This window comes from Parus major, chromosome 19, assembly GCF_001522545.3.
Source record: "Parus major isolate Abel chromosome 19, Parus_major1.1, whole genome shotgun sequence".
NCBI lineage: Eukaryota > Metazoa > Chordata > Aves > Passeriformes > Paridae > Parus > Parus major.
In genome coordinates, this window is record NC_031787.1 from 4789850 (window position 1) to 4812516 (window position 22667).

General features: G+C 43.3%; 1 protein-coding gene and 1 long non-coding RNA gene across 3 annotated transcripts; both read left to right on the top strand.

Annotated features, from left to right (window-relative positions):
• The first annotated feature begins 1974 nt into the window (after nt 1–1974).
• YWHAE (tyrosine 3-monooxygenase/tryptophan 5-monooxygenase activation protein epsilon) lies at nt 1975–22306 on the top strand. Of its 2 annotated transcripts, XM_015646459.2 has the most exons (7): nt 1975–2173; nt 12074–12273; nt 16843–16949; nt 17215–17421; nt 17971–18107; nt 20002–20048; nt 21391–22306. In XM_015646459.2, exons 1-6 carry the CDS (start codon nt 2110–2112, stop codon nt 20007–20009), a joined length of 723 nt encoding a protein of 240 aa, XP_015501945.1. In that variant the 5' UTR covers nt 1975–2109; the 3' UTR covers nt 20010–20048; nt 21391–22306. The 2 variants fall into 2 exon arrangements, with proteins under 2 accessions (XP_015501945.1, XP_015501944.1); XM_015646458.2 differs by lacking the exon at nt 20002–20048.
• On the top strand, nt 12280–16647 carry LOC109022916. Its single transcript, XR_002002365.1, has 2 exons — nt 12280–15166; nt 15249–16647. It is a non-coding gene; the product is annotated as an uncharacterized LOC109022916 (long non-coding RNA).
• Nucleotides 22307–22667: the final 361 nt, after the last annotated feature.

The window sequence follows — 22667 nt, forward strand, 5'->3', positions numbered from 1 at the left end:
CACGATCACAGAAATATTTCTGAATTGATCCAAATATAATTTATTGTGCACAGCTTCCCAAGTATCTGCTGAAAAATAGACTTTTATGGCCAATAAAGTGCAGAAGTGATTTGCAAGTCCTAAAAATTTACAGAGAGATAGTATAGAGACTGTGCCCTACTGGGACCTTTTGAGTGCCTGACTTTGTATCATGTATTTACCAGCAATTCAGAAGTAAAGGTTTACAGTGATTCCCAATTTCAGCAAAATCAGCATTTTCTAATATTACTTCAAATAAATAAAAAGCAAATTTTTTTTCTTTACTTAACATCTAATTTTCACCTTAGTCAGTGATGTCCTTGTTTTTGTGTTTAAGAAATCCTGATTAGATAATCCTAATCTGTGAAAAAGAGGGCCTAAATATCCCTTGAAAACAGTGCACTGATTTTCTGAGCAGGTGATAAAAAATAATTTTGTCAAGTTTTTAGATTTATTTGTAAGAAGACCATAAGATTATGTTGATCTTGCAGACCCTAAAACTCTTATTCATCAACTGAGAAAAATAAGTCAGGCCAGCAATAAACTACTGAAAAAATATGCTTTGAATGGTGTTCAAGGTGTGTGCCCTCAGAGCCCATTTCAGTGGGCATAATTAAATGGGAATACCTGACTTTGTGTCCAGGAGGTGCCAGGGCCAGCTCTATCTCTTCTGTCAAAACCTTCAAAGGTCTCTGTGCACTTCTCCCATCAGAAGGGCTGAGCGTCTGTAGCCTGCACTTCCAAGGAGACACTGGGAAAAAGACAAGACTTTGTTCACAGCTTCCCTGAGCAAATCACAGAATCGTGAATTGGTTTGGGTTGGAAGGGACCTTAAAGTTCATCTCATTCCAATTCCTCTGCTTTGGGCAGGGATACCTTCCACAAAACCGGGTTGCTCCAAACCCTATTCAGTCTGGCCTTGAACACTTCCAGGGATCTTTGAAGATCAGGTTCATGCCAGCTGTGCATAATCCCTTTTAGTTTTCTAAAACCATTCTGATTGCAGAAATCGAGGCATTATCTCAGTTATTCAAGTGAATGCTTCTTTTGTTTTTCAGAGTACTGTGTGAGGAACTCGTGAAACATTTGATTTTACTTTCTAGATTTTCTAGCCTCTTGAAACTGTGAAATTACCACGTGCTATGCACTAGAGATGATACTTTGAACAAAAACCCTGGAGAGACTGCAGAAACCTGTATCTGACCGTCTGCCTTTCGGTCACAGATCCACCCTTCCATGTGGAGCACACCCGATGATTTATACCAAAATTTCGAGAGGGTAATTCGAACAGTGCTGTTAGCGTCTGAATGCAGTACAAACACAGAGAGAATGAGCCGCACTGAGGGAAACGCCACCGGCGGCCAGGCCCGCTGCTGTCTCCGCTCGCCCACAGCCATGGCCCGGTCACGGCCCCGCCAGAACCGGGCGGGCGAGCGGCGGATCCATCCCCGCCATTGCCGGGCAGCCTCATCCCGCGTTATTCCTCATCCCGCCTCACCCTTCATACCGCTTCAGCCATCCTGCCTCACCCCTCATGCAGTCTCGTCCCTCGTCCCGTCTCATTCCTCTTTATTCCTCATGTCGCCTCACCCCTCACTCCGCCTTATCTCTCATGTCGCCTCACCCCTCCTCACATTCTTCATCCCGCCTCAGCCTTCACACCGCCTCATTCCGCTTTATCCTTCACCCCATCTCACACCCCTCACACCGCCTCATTCCGCTTTATTCCTCACCCCATCTCACACCCCTCACACCGCCTCATTCCGCTTTATTCCTCACCCCATCTCACACCCCTCACACCGCCTCATTCCGCTTTATCCCTCACCCCATCTCACACCCCTCACACCGCCTCGTTCCGCTCTATCCCTCATCCCGCCTCACCCCGCCCCCCGCCCGTTGCCAGGGAGCCGCCGTTGCCATGGGAGGCGGCGGGGCGCATGCGCGCGCCCGCGGGAGTGCCCGGATGCAGCGGGAGGAGGCGCTGCCGCCATATTTGCCCGGAGAGCAGCGAGCTGGTAGCTGCGGAGCCCCCCGGACCCATCGGCTGCCATCCGCCCCGCGCAGTCCCCGCCGCCGCCCCGCCCGTAGGACATGGACGATCGGGAGGACCTCGTCTATCAGGCCAAGTTGGCTGAGCAGGCTGAGCGCTACGATGGTGAGCGCGCGGGCTCGGTTGGCCGTGCACGGCCAAGGGGAGAGGGAGGGAGGGAGGGAGCGGCCACAAAATGGCGGCTGGGCGGGGGAGGGGGGCAGGGGCGGCGGAGGAGGGGGCGCACACAAAATGGCGACGGGGAGCGCCCTGAGGGGCCGCTGGAAGCGGGGATGGGCCCACAAAGAGGCCCCGCTGCCCCTCACGGCACCGCGAGGTCCGGCCGGTCCCGGCCCCGCGCTCCCCCAGCCGGGCGGCGCGGGGCGAGGGCGGCTCACTGCAGACAACGCCCATGCCGAGCGCTCCAGAGGGGGGGCCCAGCCCTCGGCCCCTCGCCGGCCGTGCTCCTGGGGGTCCCCGGGGACGGGGCTGCGCTTCTTTCTCTGCCTCTACCCCCGGCTGGAGATCCTGCTGCCCCTGGCAAACCCAGAGAGAGCGAGTTCTCACCCTGCAGGGAGCGAGTACATGATTCACTGCCTAAAGAAAACGCATACGCTTTCATTATGTGGTAGAAATTATTACAGGTAGTTTTACTTTCCCAGCTTCTTCTTTTCGTCCTTTTTCTCCTTTAAGTTTGTGCGCTATCCCTGATCATTTAATATCCGTGATGATTTAATATCTGGGGGAAAAGTGGTAGGGGGTGGAACTGGCAACCCTGGGTGGTGTCTCTTGTCCCAAAAATGTCTGTCTTGCAACTGTTCCTTTTAAACATGGTTCCCCTGCATATAATAGAAAGGGCTTTTAATTTTCTCGACTCTTCTGAGACGGTTACTTTGCCTTGAGAGCTGCGATTACTCATTTGAAGTCAAATAAATATATGTATGTAGAATGTGTGAATGCAGTAACACTTCATTTAGAGAGGTAAGAAGATACTCCAAATAATTTCTGTTCATGAATTTTTATGGACAACGTGACCAAGTTCTCACCAAATGACAAATTTTTACTGAGTTGTGCTTAAAAAACATCTCATGGCACCATTGCAGAGCATCTGAAAAATGCACATTCTGGGGAGGTAAAGAGAAACTAAAACAAAAAAGAAGGCTCCATTCAATTAGAGTTCTGATGGAAAAATAGTTTAGAATTAATAGTAACACTAAAGGAAAGCAGTCAGGCAGTCTCTGCAAGACCTGAAGGACTTGGAGAAAGAAAATGCCCCCCAGAAAAAAGGTACTGAGGTCATGTAATTACCTTGGGCAGAGGGACACATCCATACTTCACAGTAAGTGTGCAACTTTTGCTCAGGAGGGAAGGGTTCTCTACCTGGTATGGTTGAGTCAGTGCCACTGAAAGCGTTTGCTTTGGTTTGAGTGGAAACCCAGCATCCTGGAGGAATCATCATCCTTGGGAGCTCTTGAGGCATGACTGTCTTTCTGGGCTTTTCTGAAGTCAGCAGTAAATAATTTCATTAGAAGGTAATAGGACTCTAGCCCATGGCACAGATCTGCAATGCAAACTTCTTGTCAACTAATAAAAATTGATTGGGAGGGATTATGGCCTTGGTGCAGCATTTCCATGGGTGGATTTTTGGTTCTCCCAGTACCATTAATGTTTTTAAGCTGCCCAGAACAAAACATAGACTTGCTGTGCTATATTTCTTCTGAATGGGCATGAGACTTGTTACAATTTAGGAGTGAGCACTGAACTTAAAGTTGTTCTGTTTAAATCAGTGCTGTGGGTTTTGGACTTCTAGAGTTTTCAGGAATCAAGTTGGGTGAACATAATTAAAGATGCACCCTCTAATACTACCAGCTGCTCTAAATGCATCTTCACATCTCTTGTGTCCATGGCCTGGAAGAAAATGTACTGTAGATACTGTTTTATCATTTAATTCTGTGTTCTTGTTCAGCTGAAACAATTAAAAATGATTGGCATAATTTGTTCTTGTTTATGTGAAATAATGCAGTTCTGCTAAGATCATAGCTGAGACTGCTGAATAATTTTGTGAACAAAGAGATTTGAGAAGCAATATGAGGAAAGTGAAAGCTACTCCTAATTTTGCTCCTCAGTTTGATCTTTGAGGTGCACAATTATAAGGCCACGTTTATTAATTGGCACATATAAAATGGGGTGATGGTAAGTACTGGCCACAGAGACATTGGAATACAAGTCCCTTGGGTAATTGGAATATGAGTTTGACAGGTTTTTTTTTGTGTTCAACATTAGGATAAGTGTAAACTTCTATCCCATCTTTCTCCTGGAGACTGGAAGAGTGGTGGGTTGCTATTTATGTATGGCTCATGGCATTTATAGCAACACTTATGGTGGGCATCCAACTGTGGCTTCTTTGGTGTTACTTACCTGACCCACTTAGGGAATTTCTGAAGTCTTGGGAGCTGCATTTGTGAACGGTTGGGAATCTAGTCCTGTGTCTGTACTGTCCTCAGGATGGTGGCCCAGATTAAGAGGACAACTTTCTAGGTACTTTTGCAGTGTAAGTAGTACTTAAACCCTGATCTCTAGAGATATATTAAGAGATTTGGGTGTCTGACTATCTTCAGAGATCTGCTTAGGCATGTTATGGCAAATCACAAAATGCCAGGAAGCTTACTGGCAGTACAGGAAGCTTGGTGAGAAATCTCACTCACTACTATTCCTTATTGGTAGAATAATATATAACTAAATGCACTCCTTTTTTGGAAAACAATTGGAGTAAGTGATATTGTGGAGCTCTTTATATCAAGAGGATGTAGAGGATTCAGCAGTAGTAGACTACTGCTGAATACTGAAACGAATTCCTATTTGTGGAAGCTGGGAACATATTTGTTTCAGGTGAGAAACATGCTATGGTTCAAGGCAGACTGTGAGCAGATAGTTCCAAGAGCTGCCATGTACTACAGGTCCTTATATATACAAGTACATTACTTGGGTGAGGTGAAATAAGTTGGGTTCCCCCCATTCAAAACCAGAGAGTAGGTCAAAGTACAGGTAAGGAAGACACCCAGCTCACCCAAGGTCTCCTGCCTCTTAGCACAGCAGGCTAACATCTGGCTCCCTTTGTCTTTAGAAATTGTCTGTCAGGGAAATGTCTTTATCACGAAGGCAGGAACGTGTGCAGCAGTGGGTTCAGTTCAAGATTTGAACCCTTTTTAGGAAGAATTGTCTCCTAGTAACAGGTCTTCAGCTTAGAGCCTAGTGAGGAATCAATAAGTCACAAATAAGAATTCAAGTTGCATATTAATTCTGGTTTGCAGAGGATTGGTCTCTTTCAAGCAGATGTCAAGCACACTTCAGTATTTTGGGTTCCTCTCCCCATTAATGGTTACCACTTACCTTGTCTGATAAAGGTCTTCCTGGTGCAGTGACATGGGGTGTGACTGCTGTCTCTGAGCTGAAAGGCAGAAAAATCTCAGCATATCCCTAAGACTTGTTGGAATCCTAGGGTTAAAATATGTGCAAGGTAGTGCTAAAGGAGTAAGACTACACTTTTTTAAGTGGGAGCTGTACATACTGGGACATAAATTGGCTTGTGATTTTGAGGAGTTGTGTGAGAGGGTCTTTGTCTGTAATGGCCTTCTTGAACTTCCTGAGGTACCAGGAGCAGACAGACGAGACAGAATTCTCCATTTGGATGGTGAGGTCCTCTGCAAGGAACCCAGAAACTGAACTGGTGTCCAGTATTAGAGGATTGCTCAGTAGCACATCTCAGTCAAGGGGAATGATTTATGATGAGGCCCAGGCTTGAGATGTTTGCTTTCAAACTGAAATGTTTGTTAGAAATAGTGGGAAAATCCTCATGATTTGGAAAAGTAAATGTCCACAGCTTGAGGAAATTCCAGGAGTGATTTGGAAGTGTTCTTGTTGCAAGGAGGACTTGTGGTAGACCATACAATTGATTATGCAGAAAGTCCCACTGTTGCTTGGATAACTTGGCCCAAAGCTGTGTTTCTCCAAATATGTATAGGCACAGGACTTTTTATTGCAGAGTCATGTCATCAGGTTTGGAAGGCTTTTGTCTGCTGTTACAAATCTTGTACAAGGAATAGCAATATAACCCTCTGCTTTGTCCACAAAATCATCATCAAGCCACTGTGCAGGTTGGATATTACTTGGTATTTTATGTCCTCCACTGCCTGTTGGTTGTCTTGACTGGGAATCCACCTGTTAGGTTCTTTTATGCTCATTTGTGTAAAACCTGTACACTGTGATAAGTTATAAAAAAAGTGGAATGCTTCTCATTTGTGCTTGAATTCTGGTCTGACCCTTAGAACCAGTTCAGTTCTCTAAATTAGAAGCAAGATGAATTTTTTTTCCCTGTGAGTAGTTGTCTGAGCTGGTGACCTGAATGAGCCAGTTGAGAGGTCAGAGGGGTGTTGAGCTGGCAGAAGGGAATCAGTAGGGATGGGTTCAGCCACCTCTGGAGTCCTCTTTGCCAAACACAGGATTCCCTAAGAGAAAAGAAAAACCTTATGCAGGCAGTGTCATAGTGTGCTTAGAGGAGTTCCTAATGGATGGAAACAGGAGCTGAACTTCAACTTGGTTGAATTTGGAGCTCATTATTGAGTAGGGTGATGCCCACTGATGCTAGGTGGAGGCCTGTGGCTGTGGGAAATGCAGTCTGTGGGCATTAATTGGCACAGATGCATCTGTGTCTTTCTGAAGAAAATACACTGGCCCCTCTTTCTTCAGTTCTTCTGGTTTTTGTTCGTAGGAGTTTGCTGCTAGTACTACTTATTTGCTTCTGTGGCTCACTCGGAAATGTTAGCCTGCTTCCCACCACAGATCCCTTGTGATTCCACTGGTGGGCTTTCTCTGTTCTCAACACTTGAGTCTCATACTCATGCCCTGTTTCCTGTCTTTCAGCCAAGTGTTTATCCGTGTGAGGACTTTGCTTCCTATCCCATGGCAGTTAAGGTCCTTAAAGAGCCTTGGGTGAGGGACCTTGTCAGATGCCTTTGGGAAATCCAGGTAGACAATTCCAATTATGTCTTCCTTGTCCCTGTGCTTCACTTGTTCAAAGCATTCCAGTAGATTAGTGAGGCATAATGGAAGGCTGTGCTCTGCAGTATAATGTTTATGCATATAGCCACTCATTTCAGGGTTTTTAAAAATGTGATTCCCATTAACTTGACCCCTAGTGAGTATTAGGTTCATGGTTTTGTGGGTTCCCTTGAGTGTTTGCTGGAACCCTTCTCAAACAAACAGTGGAAACCACTGTGTGTTTGCTGTTAAAGCCCTGAGAGGTGTAGGGTCAGATACTTGTGACTTGTTCCTGATCATCTTTTGTTCATTGCAAGAGTGAACAAGTACAAGACTGACACTTGAACTGAGTCTTTGAATTCCATTTATGATGTGTGATCATCTATGGTGGACACAAAGGATTTTTCTCTGTGTCCTCCACCTCCTCACAGCTCACAGGATGCTCACTTGCAGCTTTTAGCTCCTGAAATGCTGAAGTAGGTACTGGACAGCAGCTTAGAAGCTCAAAGATCTTGGTTTGCTTTATTGCCCTTAGATAAGGGCAGTAGAAAAGATTAAACTTAAAATACAACTTCTGTTTGCTGATGTTCTGCTGCTACTAAATGGAGAGTTAGACAGTGCTTCTGCTGCTCTTTATTACATAATATATAAGAATTCTACTTTCTGGGTTCTCTTAAGGTTCATTTTGATTTGAGTATGATGACCATTACATCATCTCCATGCCAGCTTTACTCAACAAGTTCTTTTTCTGTTCTTATTTTAAGAAGCTTTCTCTCTTAAATAGTTCCTCTTTTGGAAGGGAGGCACACCACTAAGATATTTTCTAGCTCTTGTTTTTTCTTGTGGTAATTGACATTTTTGCAGTTTATGCCTGTGTGTGGAGGTAGTGGGGAGTTACTCCAGCAGTAAGGTTGAAGTAGATCCAGTGTATTGTTTGAAGGAGTGCCCAGTTGTGAACAAAAGAATCAGACCCTGTAGCATCCTGGTTAATGAGACTCAGGCACTGAACTAGAAGTTAGAAACATAGATTTCCCCTAACAAATTTTCTTTAGTGCATCAGCCTTTGGGCAAAGTGGTTTCTGTTACAAGCACAGATTGTGATAGAACTGCCAGATACTGGCTATTCTCTTGGTAAGGTCTGTTTCTTGTTTTGTGTCCTACATTGGGAAGGTTTTTAGTTTCCCCACTAAATTTGCTGTCCATCAGCTATTTCCTTACCTGGCAATACTGCAGTTCCCCTGGGCTTTTTGGATTTTCTAGAGTTTGAGACAGCAAATATCTACATTCTCACTTGACTCTGGTCAAGAGAGAGTCATTATTTTGTGACCTAGTATGAGTCCTTATCAGTTGTGCTCTCTGTGGTTTGGCCCCTAAGGATGGATATCAAGCATGTGTTTCTCAACAGTTGTAAACTTCCCCATGACTTTTTAGTGTAAATTACTCTCTTTCACTTTAAACTCCAATCCCAAGCCTTGCTCCTTGCTGTTCCACAAACCTTTTGTAGGTGGCCACCTCTGTCCCAACCCTTTGTGTTTTCCAGGCTGTGCCTGTGTATCTCTCCTGGTGGCTGGAGGTGACTCAGCAGGGTTTGCAAGCATTTTAATCATAGTAGTAGAATATAGGAACCTAGAAAATGGCCTGGGCATCCTTACAGATTTGTAGTATCTTAGGCAGTTGTTTGGAGTGTCAGCTTTACCATAAGAATATACAAACCTGATCAGACAGGGTCTGCGTGTTGTGGCATTTCTTAACCAACAGCAGGTGCTTAGGGAGGGATCTAAGTCTAGGGTGAGCATGTCATTCTCCAGAATATTCCTCTTTCCTTCCACAATTTACATTTTTGGGATTTCCTGCTCTGATGGTGGCATGATCTGACAGTAGCATAAAAAGGTGACAGCCACAATCACCTGAGAGGCTGGAACTTAACCACTTAAATACAGCCTCTCTCTCTCTGAATCTGCATAACACTACTTTTTCCATAACGCAGTGTGAGCATCTCTGGATTTTGTATGCAATGACTTGTCATTACTGCAATAATCCTTCTTAATTAAATGTAATCTCAGACTTGTATTTTGTCATGAATGGTCTCTGACTGAGCTTTCCACCTCTTTGTGGAAACTTCCAGATAGGTAAAACTGCACTTAGAATAAAAAAAAAAAAAATATTTGTTCAGTTGGCAGGTATAAATGGCTTTGTTTTTGTTTTCTTTTGGGGGAAATACAGATATGTTGTCCCCTTGCTTTTGTACTGCCTTTGTTCTTACATTTTTTCATCAGGCTTAAATTTTCAGAGCTAGATTATGGCTTTACCATGGAACACCAAAGTATGTGCATTATATTTTGTCTTGTTGAAATATCAGCCCAGATTTTTGAAATTGTAAGTAAAATGGGCTCTTTACTAAACTAGAAACCTTGTTCTCCAGTGGCTTTTTGAGTAGACTAATAAAGGCTGAAAAACATTTTCTCTTAGGGAAAAATAGCTGTTTATGGGTGGGATTCTAATCTGTGGTTGTGTGATTACCTAGTGACAGGATTAAGATTTGAAGAGGAGATTTCAGTTCCTGTTGTCAGGGTGTTGGGAGGTTGTGTACCCAGTGTGAGGGGTGGTGAAGCTGAGGGTTTTGTGCCTAAAAACAAATGGAGGAACCTGAGGTGCTCCTCCATCCCCCAGCATCCTGTTGCCGGCGGTGTCATTTGTCAGGGAGTCTGTTTAACTTACTAACAACTCAGTCATAAAAATGTTGGGGTGATAAGGGCTGTTTACTGATAGTAGTTGTGAGCAGGTGCCTGTTTTCCTTGGGCTCCTTTGTTTCCGTGGTTGTGGCTCTGCAGGAGGGTGGTTAATGACCTCCTTTGCCAACAGACTGAAGAGATGCAACAGGACTAAAACTGACAGAGGAGCTCCTTGTAGGGCAGGCCTTTGGGTTTGGCTTTGTACCAGCTATTGCTCAGCTAAATTGGGTTTGTCCTCCAGTGCACAGAAGTGTTGAAACTTCTGTTTCAAGGGCTTGTAGATCTTCAGACTGGTAATAGATAAATAAAATCCTGCAGAAGCCAAGCAGTTGATTAAATTGGTAATGTTGTGTTTGAATGTACACTGAAAATGGCTATTGATTGACAGAGAACAGCAGGTCTTGTGTATAGTTTTTTATTTTAAATTTTCGTACTAGACAAATGTGCTTCTAGGGAAGAGCTTGTGAAGGAAACCTGTAGAACAGTAGATAAAATGTGCCCTTTTTGCTCCAGTTGTTGCAATTTCCTGATACATGGCAGAAGATCTTGGAAGCTGTTGCTGTACATTTTTCTCAACGTCCCTATTTCTGGACTGATAATCCCATGTATATCATGTGAGATAAGTGTGAATAGATTTCTGTTGTCTTCATTAAGAGGCAGGTTTTCTGTAAAAGCGTTGTGTACATCCAGGAGTATGACTGACGTGCTGTGTATTCAATCCCACTGAATAAAGCACAATTAAACTGTTATAAAAAAAGACACTATCTTCTGTAACCTGTGGGTTGCTTCTCTGAAGGCTGTCAAATACTAGGCTTGAAAACAAGACCTGCATTTTTTTGTTGGAGATTGACAAAGATACCCTGGTCATGGATGCTGCAAGTCTCATTTCCTGGTTGTCATTTTTGTCCTCAGGAACTGTCAGGCATCTTATCTTGGGCGTAGCTCTGATGTTTTAATAAACTTCAAAATGTGAGATGGCTTAATTTGTATAATTTTAAAAATTCACAGCTTTTAATCAGATTCTTTGTATGAATGTGATGGTAGGGTCAGCCTTCAGGAAATAAATCACAGTACTTGCTTTATTAAAGTAGCAAATTGTAGTTATATTACATTGCTTATAACTTAGCGGCTTAAATTACTTAATTATGTTTATGGTAATACTAATTGTGTGAACATGGAGTGTTCTAGGGCAGCCCTCAGATTTTTCAGTAAAAGCTGCTCATCATTTTGCAATTGTAGGGTGGTGTTTTCAACAAGTTTTATCAAATCCTTGATGGGTTTTTTTGTTACTTTCTGTGTTTTGGAGAAGCAAAATCTGCTGATAAAAATACAGTCACCATAAAATTTTGTCCTTCACATATGGAGACCTGTTGGAGGCTGATAACACTGTTCCTGCCAGGGAGCCTACAGTCTCCATTGCTGAAGTAGCTTATGCCTGTTTGGGTTGTGATTTTGACATCTGAGGGGAAAAAAAAAAATATAGTTAAGCTTTATTTGTATATTTAACACTGTTCTTCTAATATTTCCTGAACAATACAAGTGTGGTTAGGTAATGAAAGGGTTATAGCCTTCCTTAGGTAGTTCATTCTTTGCTTCCACTGGAGTGTAGGAAAGCTGCTTTTGGTAATGATTGTTTTAGCCTCAGGTTTAGAAATACTTTTCAACAGGCTTAAAGTACAAATATATATTAATTCATATTTTGTGTGTTACTTTTCTGTGTAAATGGCTGCCTGGCATGGGTACATATGGTTGGTGTGGGTACACTCAGAATGACTTTTTTGTTACCACTACAAGCACCAAATTTTTCTTTTGGAGGTTCATCTTGCACCTTTAACTCACTTTCCTAGTTTTTTTTTCACTTTTTGCCTTTCCAAAGCACTCTGGAGAACACACTCCTGTAGGATTGTGCTGGTAATTTTTATCCACTGTGGAAGAATGTTCTTGCTGCTATATCCTTTTTGTCTGTCTGTTAAAAAAAGCAGACAAACACAAAACCCCAAGCCAAAAATCAAAAGCTACTAAACTACCTTTAAAGAATTTCTGGAAACCTTGTAAAATGAACAGATGAACATCAGATACTTCCTTTGTGTTTGTGCTGATTGATTTGTTTAGAACACTCCAGGGTAAAAGTGAGGAGTAACTAAATGAAAGGAGGAGGGAGCCTAATTTCTGAAGCTCTCAATAATGTACAGCTTGTACTGAATGATTTGAAAGATGCTTCAGATGGGAGAATAATTGCCTGACCTTTTCTTCCTAGAAATGGTTGAATCAATGAAGAAAGTGGCTGGAATGGATGTGGAGTTGACAGTGGAAGAAAGAAACCTGCTTTCTGTTGCATATAAAAACGTGATTGGAGCCAGGAGAGCTTCCTGGAGAATAATCAGCAGCATTGAACAGAAAGAAGAAAACAAAGGTGGAGAAGACAAATTAAAAATGATTCGGGAATATCGGCAAATGGTAAGATGGATTTGGCCTTACAGCAAAATGTCATTTAGTTCTGGTTCCCTTGCCATAAACTGCCCTGGTGTTCCAGATTGCCTGTGCTGTGCTGACCTGGAATAGAGCGACAGCCTTGTAAGGCTGGAGCTCGTTCCTTATCTGGAGAATAAATCTCCTGGTGAAGGGGAGAGCTGTGGTGTTTCTGTGTAAACACTCTGAAGGGCAGCAGGCTTAGGAGAGGGAGGGCTTTTCCCTCAGTGCACCAGCAGCTCTGCCAAGCATTTAAACTGCACTGGCGCTTCCTGCTTACCCAGGTGTGAGGCTGCACCTGCTCAGGAGGCCTTATTCCTTCCCCTCCAACCTGACTGACACGAATTAACCCTTTCAGAGAAGGAGTTTGGTTGTTAAGGTTCCACTTCCTTTAAAAGTTTGGATCATACAGTGACACTGTGATACCAGTTCTCTGTCCTAGAGAGTTCAAAACATTAACATTTGAAATGTCCCTGGCGGAGGTTCTTCAGTGCTCTTCTTTGCTCCTTGTCTTTTGTCATTCCATGTTCCTGGGGATGTCATCCCAGCTGTGAAACTTGCATGTGTAGCAACCTCCAGGACCTTGCTGTTTTCTCTCTCTGGAGAGAGAAGGGAAAAATTGATCCACATAACTTCATGCTGACTTAGTGTGTGCAGCTTTACCTAAAATGGAGAACTTGCAGCAAGCTCTGACTTTCATTGGTAAGGGCTAATGAAGCCTCCAGCTCTTAGTGAGTTGTTGTTCCCCCTGCCCTAAATGATGGTTTAGCACGGAGCAGGCGTGCTCCCGTACTATTTAAATCCCACACATTTCTGCAGAGACTTCATCTCCATTATTTGAGGACAAGTGCCTCCACATGGTTCACATCTCCACTTCCAGAGAAACAGTGGAGTCTGTTATATCACCTGGCACTGATTCATATACCAGCAATGGAAATGATGTTGGCTTGGAAATTTTCTCCCAGGGATGGCTCTGGACTACTTTCTGTTGACTCACAGGGTTTCTGTTGCTCCATGGAATTGTTAAAAGTTGTGAGTTTCTAATTTTATGCTGGCATGCTGATGGGATGAGACTCTGCCAGTTACATGCAGTCCCAACTTTCCTTGATGGGTGTCTACAGTCTCCTAAAAGAACACAGAAAACAAGACTACAGCTGTGCAGTGATTAAATTTGTTTCACATTGTGTGCTTCCAGATTCTTTTGCACAGTGTTTTGTTGGTGGTTACCCTCTTCTGCCAGAGATCCTCTAATGATGAAAAGACTTCTGGTTTTGAAAGGGCTCTAGAAATAGCCTTTATTCTGCATCTCTCTTTGTAAAGGATGTGTGGATGGGGTGCAAGATGTGTAAGTTTGTAGTGCTTGAGGTGTCTGAAGAGATGGTGAGGCCACATGAAGTCAAGTATCATGCCAATGGTGTTCAGCTGTTAGATCCTGAGAGGGAGCAGCTTTCACAGCTGCATGAGGAGGAGCAGTGCACAGAGCACTGTCACTGGTTCCATACTGGAGATGGGGTGGCTGTGTCTGCCCAGCTCCAGTGGGAGCTCTGCAAGAAGTTCCTGAGCACCATCTGTAGCTGAAAGCCAGATCCTGCTCTGTGTGAATGGCTTTGGCAGGATGGCCTGGGAGCAGGAAAGGGTCTGAGGAGCATGGCAAAGCTTTGGATGCTGCTGCTCACTGTCACTGCTGAACAGTAGCACTCCTCCCCTGTTGTGCTCAGTGCTTCCCTGAAGAAGCATCTTCCAGCAGAATTCTGGTCATTATGATTCCCTTGTCAGCAAATTCTGCCTATTGTAGCATTTTCCAGAATAAGTTCAATGTTGGGAAAACCTTCCTCAGACTTGAAAGGCTCTGAAGGAAAAAAAAGACCCCAACCAGACAAACCTTCTATCCCAACCCCCAAACCATATCTGGGGGCCAACAAGGCCAAGTTTAAAGCACCAGGGAGTTGAAGCATCTCTGAAAGACACATCTCTCACCTACCACCAGAAGCAGCTGTGACTTTGCTCAGCTGTGGAGTGCTGCTCTGGTAGGAATGGAAAGTTTCTGTAGTAGTTTCTGTGAGAGTAATTATTTGTTGGGCTTGGTGTATGTCAATATTTACTATCAGTGAGCTCATAGCTTACATGTGAAGTTTTTTTGAGCTAGTGGCCAGCATGACTTGGGGCAGAACTTGAGGGATGGTGGTGGTGGGAGGGCAAGGCGTGGCTTTATCTGAAGTGTGCACTGGGGAGTAGTGAGAGATGAAAGACACCAGGCTGTGCTTCTTCCCAAACCACTTCAGCTGAATGGAACCAAACACATCCATAGCCATGAGGGAAAATGCCACATACATGCTTCCTTTGTAGACAGATTGCTCTTCTGGCTCCTGTGGCCATTTGGATGCACTAAAGGCCCTGAATTTCTCATCTGGCTGCACTTCTCATCAGTGCATCTCACACTGAGGCTTGTGCTTTCATCCTTGGGAGGCTGAAGTGGTGTGTGGCTGCACACTGCAGTTCCCTTCCTTGCAGTCAAACCAAATCCATTCCCACACCATGGCACAGGTACCTTCCCCTTCCTGCTCTGGAGATATGGCACATGGAGTGTGTGTTTCCAGTGCTCTGACTTCCAACCTGGCCTGTATTTTGGGGCAGCTACCAGGCTCTCTTCCATCCCCCTTTCTTAGAAAGTGCTCACTGAGCCACTCTGTCTGGAACGGATCTGTTTTGTATAAGAGCTTTTAGTTTTATTGTGGGTTTTTTGTTTGCTTGTTTTACTCTTAAATCACCTTGATTTATATTAAATCTTTTTACACTAAGCTTGATCAGGACATTTCCATTGCCCCAGACAGCAGCTGATCTCTGAAAACTGTGACTGATCCTTTAAGCAAAGCTGGAAAAGGTCTGTCTGAGATGAAATAGAAGTTTGTACATGTATGGTTATTTAACTAAAGAGGATTAGAAACTGATTTAATTCTTTGCAGTTTTGCTGAAGATCTCTCTGCAAAAGAAGTCATTGAAAAAGAGGATCAAGAGGAAAGAAGTTTGCAGGAACTGACTGCTGGCCAAAGGTTTTATAGCTTTTGTAGCCCAAGAATATATGAAGTAGATTCTTCTCAAGTGACCATATTTCATCACCTTTCTTAAGCATATGTCACATAATTAAGTACAATATCTTAGTCTTCCTCTGAATGTCAGGGCATTCTGACATTTGTACATGAAATTTGCTGTTAATTTCTTTAAGGGAACTTCTGCAAATCTCTTACTTCATCCAAGTGTATCAAATGTATGTTTATGTCCAGTTTATAATTTATTTTGGACCTGTAATTTTAACACCTTTTGGGTATAACTGCTGTGGTTACAAACCCTGATAGTTTGGGAGCTGTGTGGTGATAAAAGGATTACGTGGCAAGGAAAATGCTTAAAGAAAGAAGGAAAGCAAATGCTTGGGTGGGAGGATAGGAGGGGATGATGGACTGAGTGGGGCTGCTCCTGTGATCCAAGACTTGCAGTTCCTGATAGTTTCTTTAATGCCTTTGCTTGAAATCTCTCCTTTATATGAAATCAGCTTGAGCCAGAGTTCTCTTCAGCTGTAGCTGTGAAAGTTCCTGTGAAATCATGAAAAAGCAGCAATGGATGGGTGACAGTGTGCATTAAACCAACGACTCCTACTGGAATGACCTGGGAAGCTGAGAGCCAGTCTGGTTTGGGCAATGCTGGTGTCAGAGGAGGGCTTTCAGCTTTTCTGGGTGTGCTCAGTTTCTTGCTTGCAGGTGTGAAACTTCCTGTGGTAAACCCTGACCTCATAGACCTTGCTTTATGTTTGGAGCTGGAAAAAATGAAGCTTCATGTGACTGTTTTCAGTTCAGACTATTCAAATCCAGTATCTATTTTTAAATAAGGCTGTATATACTGTATTTTTGGCCACAGATTCACTGTTAGTGTTGATGATTTCTGCTTTTTTGCCGAGTTGCTGCGCTTTGTTTTTCACTTGCTTCTGGAACTTGTTTTCATCTTGTACCTGACCTTTGTTTGTGTGGCACATCTTGATTCTGTTCTGATACTCCATGATTTTTGTCTTAAGGCTCTATTTTTAGAGCTTTGCCTCCAAGGACTCACTAGAAACTGTTGTGAAGGTGCCATTTAACTCTGGAGTGTAATGGAGTTGAGCTGATTTGTGTTAATTACCTTCAGATAGTCCCCATTGCTGTTGATACCTTTAGGGCAGCCTTCCAGGATCAAAAAGGGAGGGAATTTTGTTCACACCTTGCAGTAATGAATTACATCCTGAGACAAACTTAATGCAATGGTCTAGCAAGATGTCTTCCAAGGAATTCATAGTTCCACTGTTCAGTTCCACATTTCATCATCCATCAGTCCCTGCCTCTTGTGTGTGCCAGCTAAATGTGCAGAACTGTTCTGCTTAATGCACCTGTGGAGCAGCTGAATTTTATTTATTTTTCTTCTGTCCTACCCCTCCTTGGAGTTTCATGATGTTACCTGTTTGATATTTGGGTACTTTTGGCTCACCTCGCCCCCTCTTGTAATTTTTTGTTGTATTTTCTTTTTTTTTACTAGGTTGAGACTGAACTGAAGTTAATCTGTTGTGACATTCTGGATGTACTGGACAAACACCTCATTCCAGCAGCTAACACTGGCGAGTCCAAGGTTTTCTATTACAAAATGTAAGTACCTTCTTGAGAGGAAAGACCTGAAATAGAGACAGAAATTAAGTAGCTGTAATGAGAACTTAATATACAAAGAGAAGAAAACAAGATTTGTCCTGTAGTGATGGTTTAAAATTCCCTCAGCTCCTGGTGCAGTGTTGTGTGGACAGTAACAGCAGAATGCTTGGTGTGTGACTGTCTAAACACACTTTAATTTCAACTGTTAATTTAATGGCTGATGAGCAAACAAGAATTATTGACTTGCTACTGTTTCTGTTTTCAGGAAGGGGGACTACCATAGGTATCTGGCTGAGTTTGCCACAGGAAATGACAGGAAGGAGGCTGCAGAGAACAGCTTGGTGGCTTACAAAGCTGCTAGTGATATTGCAATGACAGAACTCCCACCAACACATCCCATCCGTTTAGGACTTGCGCTCAACTTCTCTGTATTCTACTATGAAATTCTTAATTCTCCTGATCGTGCCTGCAGGTAGGTGGTGACTGGCAAAGTGGGAATATGGGAATGTTGTGTGAATACCAGGCAAGCCAGAAGTGTTGGTCCTTGTTTTTCCTGCTTTCTTCCTGCTGATGTTTGCTCTGGTTGATGACAATTCATTGGGAAGATTTTCAGCATCACCATTTTCTTTGGAGTCCAGAGCCACGTGTTTGTGTGTGGGAGTAATGATGAAATAGAACAGTGATAACCCTGAACTGATGAGCTAATGGCAGTTCAGCAGCTTGCCAGGTTAACTCTGTAAACTGCCCAAGGTGTGAGGTGTGATTTAACTTGTCTAACACAAGCTAGAGGGGATGGTGGCACTGATTTCTGTGAGCATGTACAGAGTGGTAGTGATTGAAGCAAATACCATTTCTCTTCTGTTGCTGCAGTTTACACTAAGTTTTTAGCAGCCCTTAATCAAGATGTAGAAATGTTTAAAGAAACAAATAGTCTTTCTTAAAGCACACAAAGTAACTGGTGGTGTTGTGCTTCTGGATTGTGTTTGGCAGTGTTTGTTGAATCTTTGTTGTGTCATTGCAGGTTGGCAAAAGCAGCTTTCGATGATGCTATTGCAGAACTGGATACACTGAGTGAAGAAAGCTATAAGGACTCTACACTTATCATGCAGTTGTTACGTGATAACCTGACACTATGGACTTCAGACATGCAGGGTGATGGTAAGTGAGTCCTGCTGGAAAAGCTCATCCTGACCAAGGATGGTGGAGAGACTTTGATAGTTTACTTCTGTCTCTCTGAATAATGACCCTCCTGTCCTACCTGAGCACTGGATCAGGTGATGGGGGTGACACTGGACTCTTGAGCAGCCTCCCAGCTCTCACTTGAAGGAAGGAGGTGTGGAATTAGCAAGAGTTGGTTGTTCTTCCATCCCCCTGTGGCAGCTGGGATTACTGTAAAAACAGTGACTTCATTTATTTCATCTTTTCTTTCTGCTTGTCATGCTCATCTCTGGCTGTCATTCCAGCCAGATGTGAACCTCCAGTGCAGGAGGAAGGACTGGAAATGCTTTAGTTCCCCTTCATTCCAGGTCATTCCATATTCTCATTGCCAGAGCAAATGCCAAATATGTTCCCTGGCAGTACCAGAGGGTGGGACATGGATTGCTTCTGTTCACTAGCAAAGGATAGTACAAATTTTTGAAGTGGTTTTGGCACACTGAATGGACTTTACCAACACTTAAACTTTCACATACTATGCTTAGTATAAGTCTGTTCATTTTAGGGTTTTTCCTTTTGGAGAGACAAGTGAAAAGAGCTGACTTTCTTTTAACTTGAAGGGGAAGAAATACATCCTGTTAAGATTATTTTGGGTACCTACAAATGCCCAGAGCTTAGAAAGAACACTGCTGAACCTCACATAAACATGTGAGAGTCTTAAATTTTTGGTAAGCTGTTCCTTGTAGCCACAGCATTCCTGGGGTACTTCATTGGTGGTGTGTCCATTTGAAAGCAAATGCAGAATCTTTTAACTTTTCCCCAATTCCCTATTTTTACATGGGTCATGGGTTTATTTTGTTGTTACTCCATAGCTTCTCACTCCCTCTTTGGGCTGCTGAGACTGGGAATGTTGTAAATGTGTGTGGTCTTGGCTCCTGCTTTACTCCACATCCCAGTGTTTAAGGCTTTTGCACCTCCTTTTTCAAGGATTATCTCATGGTGCAGGATGGACCCTGGATGGATCTGTAGACTTTTCTCTAAACAATGCAGTTGCTGAATGCCTTCCTTGCCATGGGTAGGCACTGGAGAAGAGAAGTTTGTTTCAAGTTCCCACAATTTAAAAACAACCTTTACTTTTTTTTATTGGAGCCAAATGTCCTGGTGCTCTGTGGAAGCCATTTTAGTGGAGTAACAAGGTTGGATCAGTGTGGAATATCTTCCAAACAGTGTCTTCCAAAAGTTCCTGGATTGCCCATAGCTGATGTTTCTCGTGGATCTTGGATATTGTATCCTAAGTTCCACAGGATTATTTACAGACTCTTTAGATTTTGAAAAAAGAAATAGAGATCTAAATTTCTTGTTCTACAGCATGGAAAATAGGTATTTTGATTCTTCCTGAAGTAATTCAGATTGTCCTGGTTACTGGTGCCAGACAGATAATGATTACATAATTGAAAATACTGTAGGACTGCTTAAAATCATGGTGAAATTATTCAGACACAACAGAAAAAAAAAAAAAAGTTTATGTAGGATGTTTAGACACAGGTGCAAAGTTGTTTCCTCATACTTTACCATACTGAGTGCATTTCCAGCTGATGCTTCCAGAGCTCTATATTCCCAAGCAAGCAGAGCCTTTGAACAATACATCAGTAGTGGCACAATTAGCAGTTTCCAAGGGGTGGGGGAGGCTTGGAAAGGGCTTGTTCTTTGGCATTAAGCTTTTCCCTGTTTCCATTTCAGCTGTGTAGGGATGTAAAGCCAGGCATGACCCAGCTGCTGCTCTCCCATCCCAATCCCTGTAGCTTTCCCATGGCCCAGATGAGTGTTGAGTTTATTTCCACGTTTGTAATGTCATCTCCATATGATTCCTGTTCTCCCCTTCTTTCCTGCTGTATAGATTCCTAAAGGAAAGTCCAACTGTTCATTTCCTAAAAACTCTACTTTGTAAGTCTCTTGTCATGGCTCACTGGAGTTTTCAGTGTCAGTTTTCCTGTCACTAACAGTGCCTGCCTCTGTCACCCGCTGCTGACAAACGCTTGTGTCCCTGCTGCCACTCCCGTGGCACCTGTCCCCCTGCCCAGGGATGATGTGCTTGACTAAGATCCAGAGTAACTCACATGTTTGGGAATTGAGCTGCAAACCTGGATGGATGGATGGATAGAAGAATATTTGGGCATGGGAAGTACTTCACAGTGGCCTGGTAGAGGAGTATTTGCTGAAGTGTGTTGGTTAGAGCATGCTCAGATCTTCTAATCTGGGTTAGGGCCTCTGCTTTCCTCTCTTAAATGATCTGACGTAGAATTCTATCTATAAACTTCATTGTTGTTGAATGTCTTGTGTTCCTAGGCCCCCTTTTATAAAATCTACTTCCTGTTGTACCTGGTGGTAATCCTAAATCTGGACATGCTCTGAGCAAACCATTCTGGTTATCTGCTGGAAGTTATCAGTCTCATTTGATTGGGTTTTATTGCAAATTAAGTTTTTAATTACTAGTGTCTATTTATTGCCCTTAAGAGAGTCTCATCTTATGTGGTTACAGATAATTGCAGGTGTTTTTTCAGCTTCACTTATCAATTAAGTGACTTGTGCATGTGTGGTGGCACTAGTACATGGAATTTGCCAGTTGCAGCAGAATTTTGGCAAAGCCCTGCAGAAGGTGTTGCATGAGGTTCCCAGGGGCAGCTGGAACGTAACCAAACTGCAGGAGTCTCATGGACAGACTCCATTCCACTGCATGGTTGAACAGAGTCATTCATTTCCACAAGATGTTTTCCTATAATAACCTCAAGCCCAGGGTTTCTTGTCAGGTTGGACTTGCAGTAGGGTGTTTATCATACTTGGTAATTCCTGCCATCAGTGTAACTGTATAAAATTGCCTGAAGTACTTTGCTGTTGAGATTTGAGTGGGCTTGGACATAAAAAGATAAATGGTTTGGGGAAGGAATCTCCTGTTCCAAGGATGTTGATCCACAGCTGTTGCCATGGTTTCTGCCTGGGCTGTCCAGCCCTGGCTCAGCAGGACTGCTCACCTGCGTGGTGTCAGTTTTCAGGGCTGGGTTTGTTTGTCCTCACCTGTTCTAATGGCCTGGCTGCAGTTGTGTGTGAGGGTGCAGGTGATTCCAAGGCTTAATTTCCATGGGAACGCTTCACTCTGGAGCTGGCAGTGTGGAGTGGGAGAGTGAGCGTGTATTGCATGAAAATATTAATCTACAGATGCTTGTTAAACTGTTCAGCAGCTCTCAGTTCGAAATGGTAACATTTTCCTTCCTTCTTCCCACTTCCACAGGTGAAGAACAGAATAAAGAAGCATTGCAGGATGTGGAAGATGAAAACCAGTGAGACACAAAGGCCAACAAGAGAACCCATCTCTGACCACCCTTCCCCTTCCCCACAAAAACCCTCAGTGTCACTCTGAGAACCACCAAATCTGACTTTTACATTGGGTCTCAGAATTTAGGTTCCTGCCCTGTTGGGTTTCTTTATTTTTATTTTTTTTACACAGTTTAAAAGTTCTTAAAGGCAAGAGTGAATTTCTGTGGATTTTACTGGTGCCAGCTTTTAGGTTCTTTAAGACACTAACAGGACTGCATAAAGGCTCTTTCAGCATTACTGTATTGTCTCTGCCAGCTGTGGTGACATTGCCATCAGACCTGGATGTGACACCTGAAGGCCGTGTAGGGAGAGATTGGTCCTGGCCAGGTAGTGCTTATGTGGTGGCATCTTTCTTTTTTTTATAACTGTTTAAACTGAATTTTATACCAATGTTTCAACTTAATTGGGTGTTTAGCTTGAAGTTACGAGGTTGCATTTGGGACATTTATTGTAGTGGTTTTACTGTATAAAAACAAAAAAGTTTCCAAACTGCTGAAATGTTGCTGAAAATCATGGTGCTGGTAACAGTTCAACAATCCGTGGCTGCTCATTCTTGCCTGTTCTTTACTTTCCCTCCAAGCAGGTTAGCATTGAAGGTGGCATTGATAAGCCTGCATGCGTGTTCAATATTTTTTCTTTTCTCCCTCCCCTCTCCCCATCTCCCTTCGCTCGCTCAACCTCTTTTGTTCAGTATGTGTAACTTGAAGCTAATTTGTACTACTGGATATCTGACTGGAGCCACAGATACAGAATCTGTATTGTTCTTACTGAAACACAGCATGGAATTAACATTAAACTTAAATAAAACAAACCTAAATTAAAAATGCCAACCATCACTATGAATTTCTTTTGGAAGAATAACTTTCCTTTGTTACTTGTACTAGGAACAGTTGGAGGGGGAGAGAGCAGCAGGAACAGCCTTGTTCTTCAGACAGGAGCTAAGGAAGATTTGGTCTGAGCGTGAGTTGTGCTGCTGGGAGCAGCCTTTTTCTCCACTCTTTCCCTATATAAATGCCTGGGAAATGGTTGGTGAATTCCTCTCCCCTGCTGTTCCAGCATTTCTCACCCAGTGCAGGTCCATGGAGGGGGAAGAAGGGACACAGGTTTTCTGCTCTGCTGGGAATAAGCTGCTCCTTGGAAAAGGACAGGGCCTGGGGTCAGCCTCCCCCTAAACCACAAAAGGAAACTGCA

Bases quoted from the DNA above. Each gene is read 5' to 3' on its own strand.
- YWHAE (XM_015646458.2), top strand. From the start codon at position 2,110: ATGGACGATCGGGAGGACCTCGTCTATCAGGCCAAGTTGGCTGAGCAG. The intron at 2,174-12,073 runs GTGAGCGCGCGG...TTTTCTTCCTAG, and splicing joins GCAGGCTGAGCGCTACGATG to AAATGGTTGAATCAATGAAG. The intron at 16,950-17,214 runs GTAAGTACCTTC...TTCTGTTTTCAG, and splicing joins AAGGTTTTCTATTACAAAAT to GAAGGGGGACTACCATAGGT.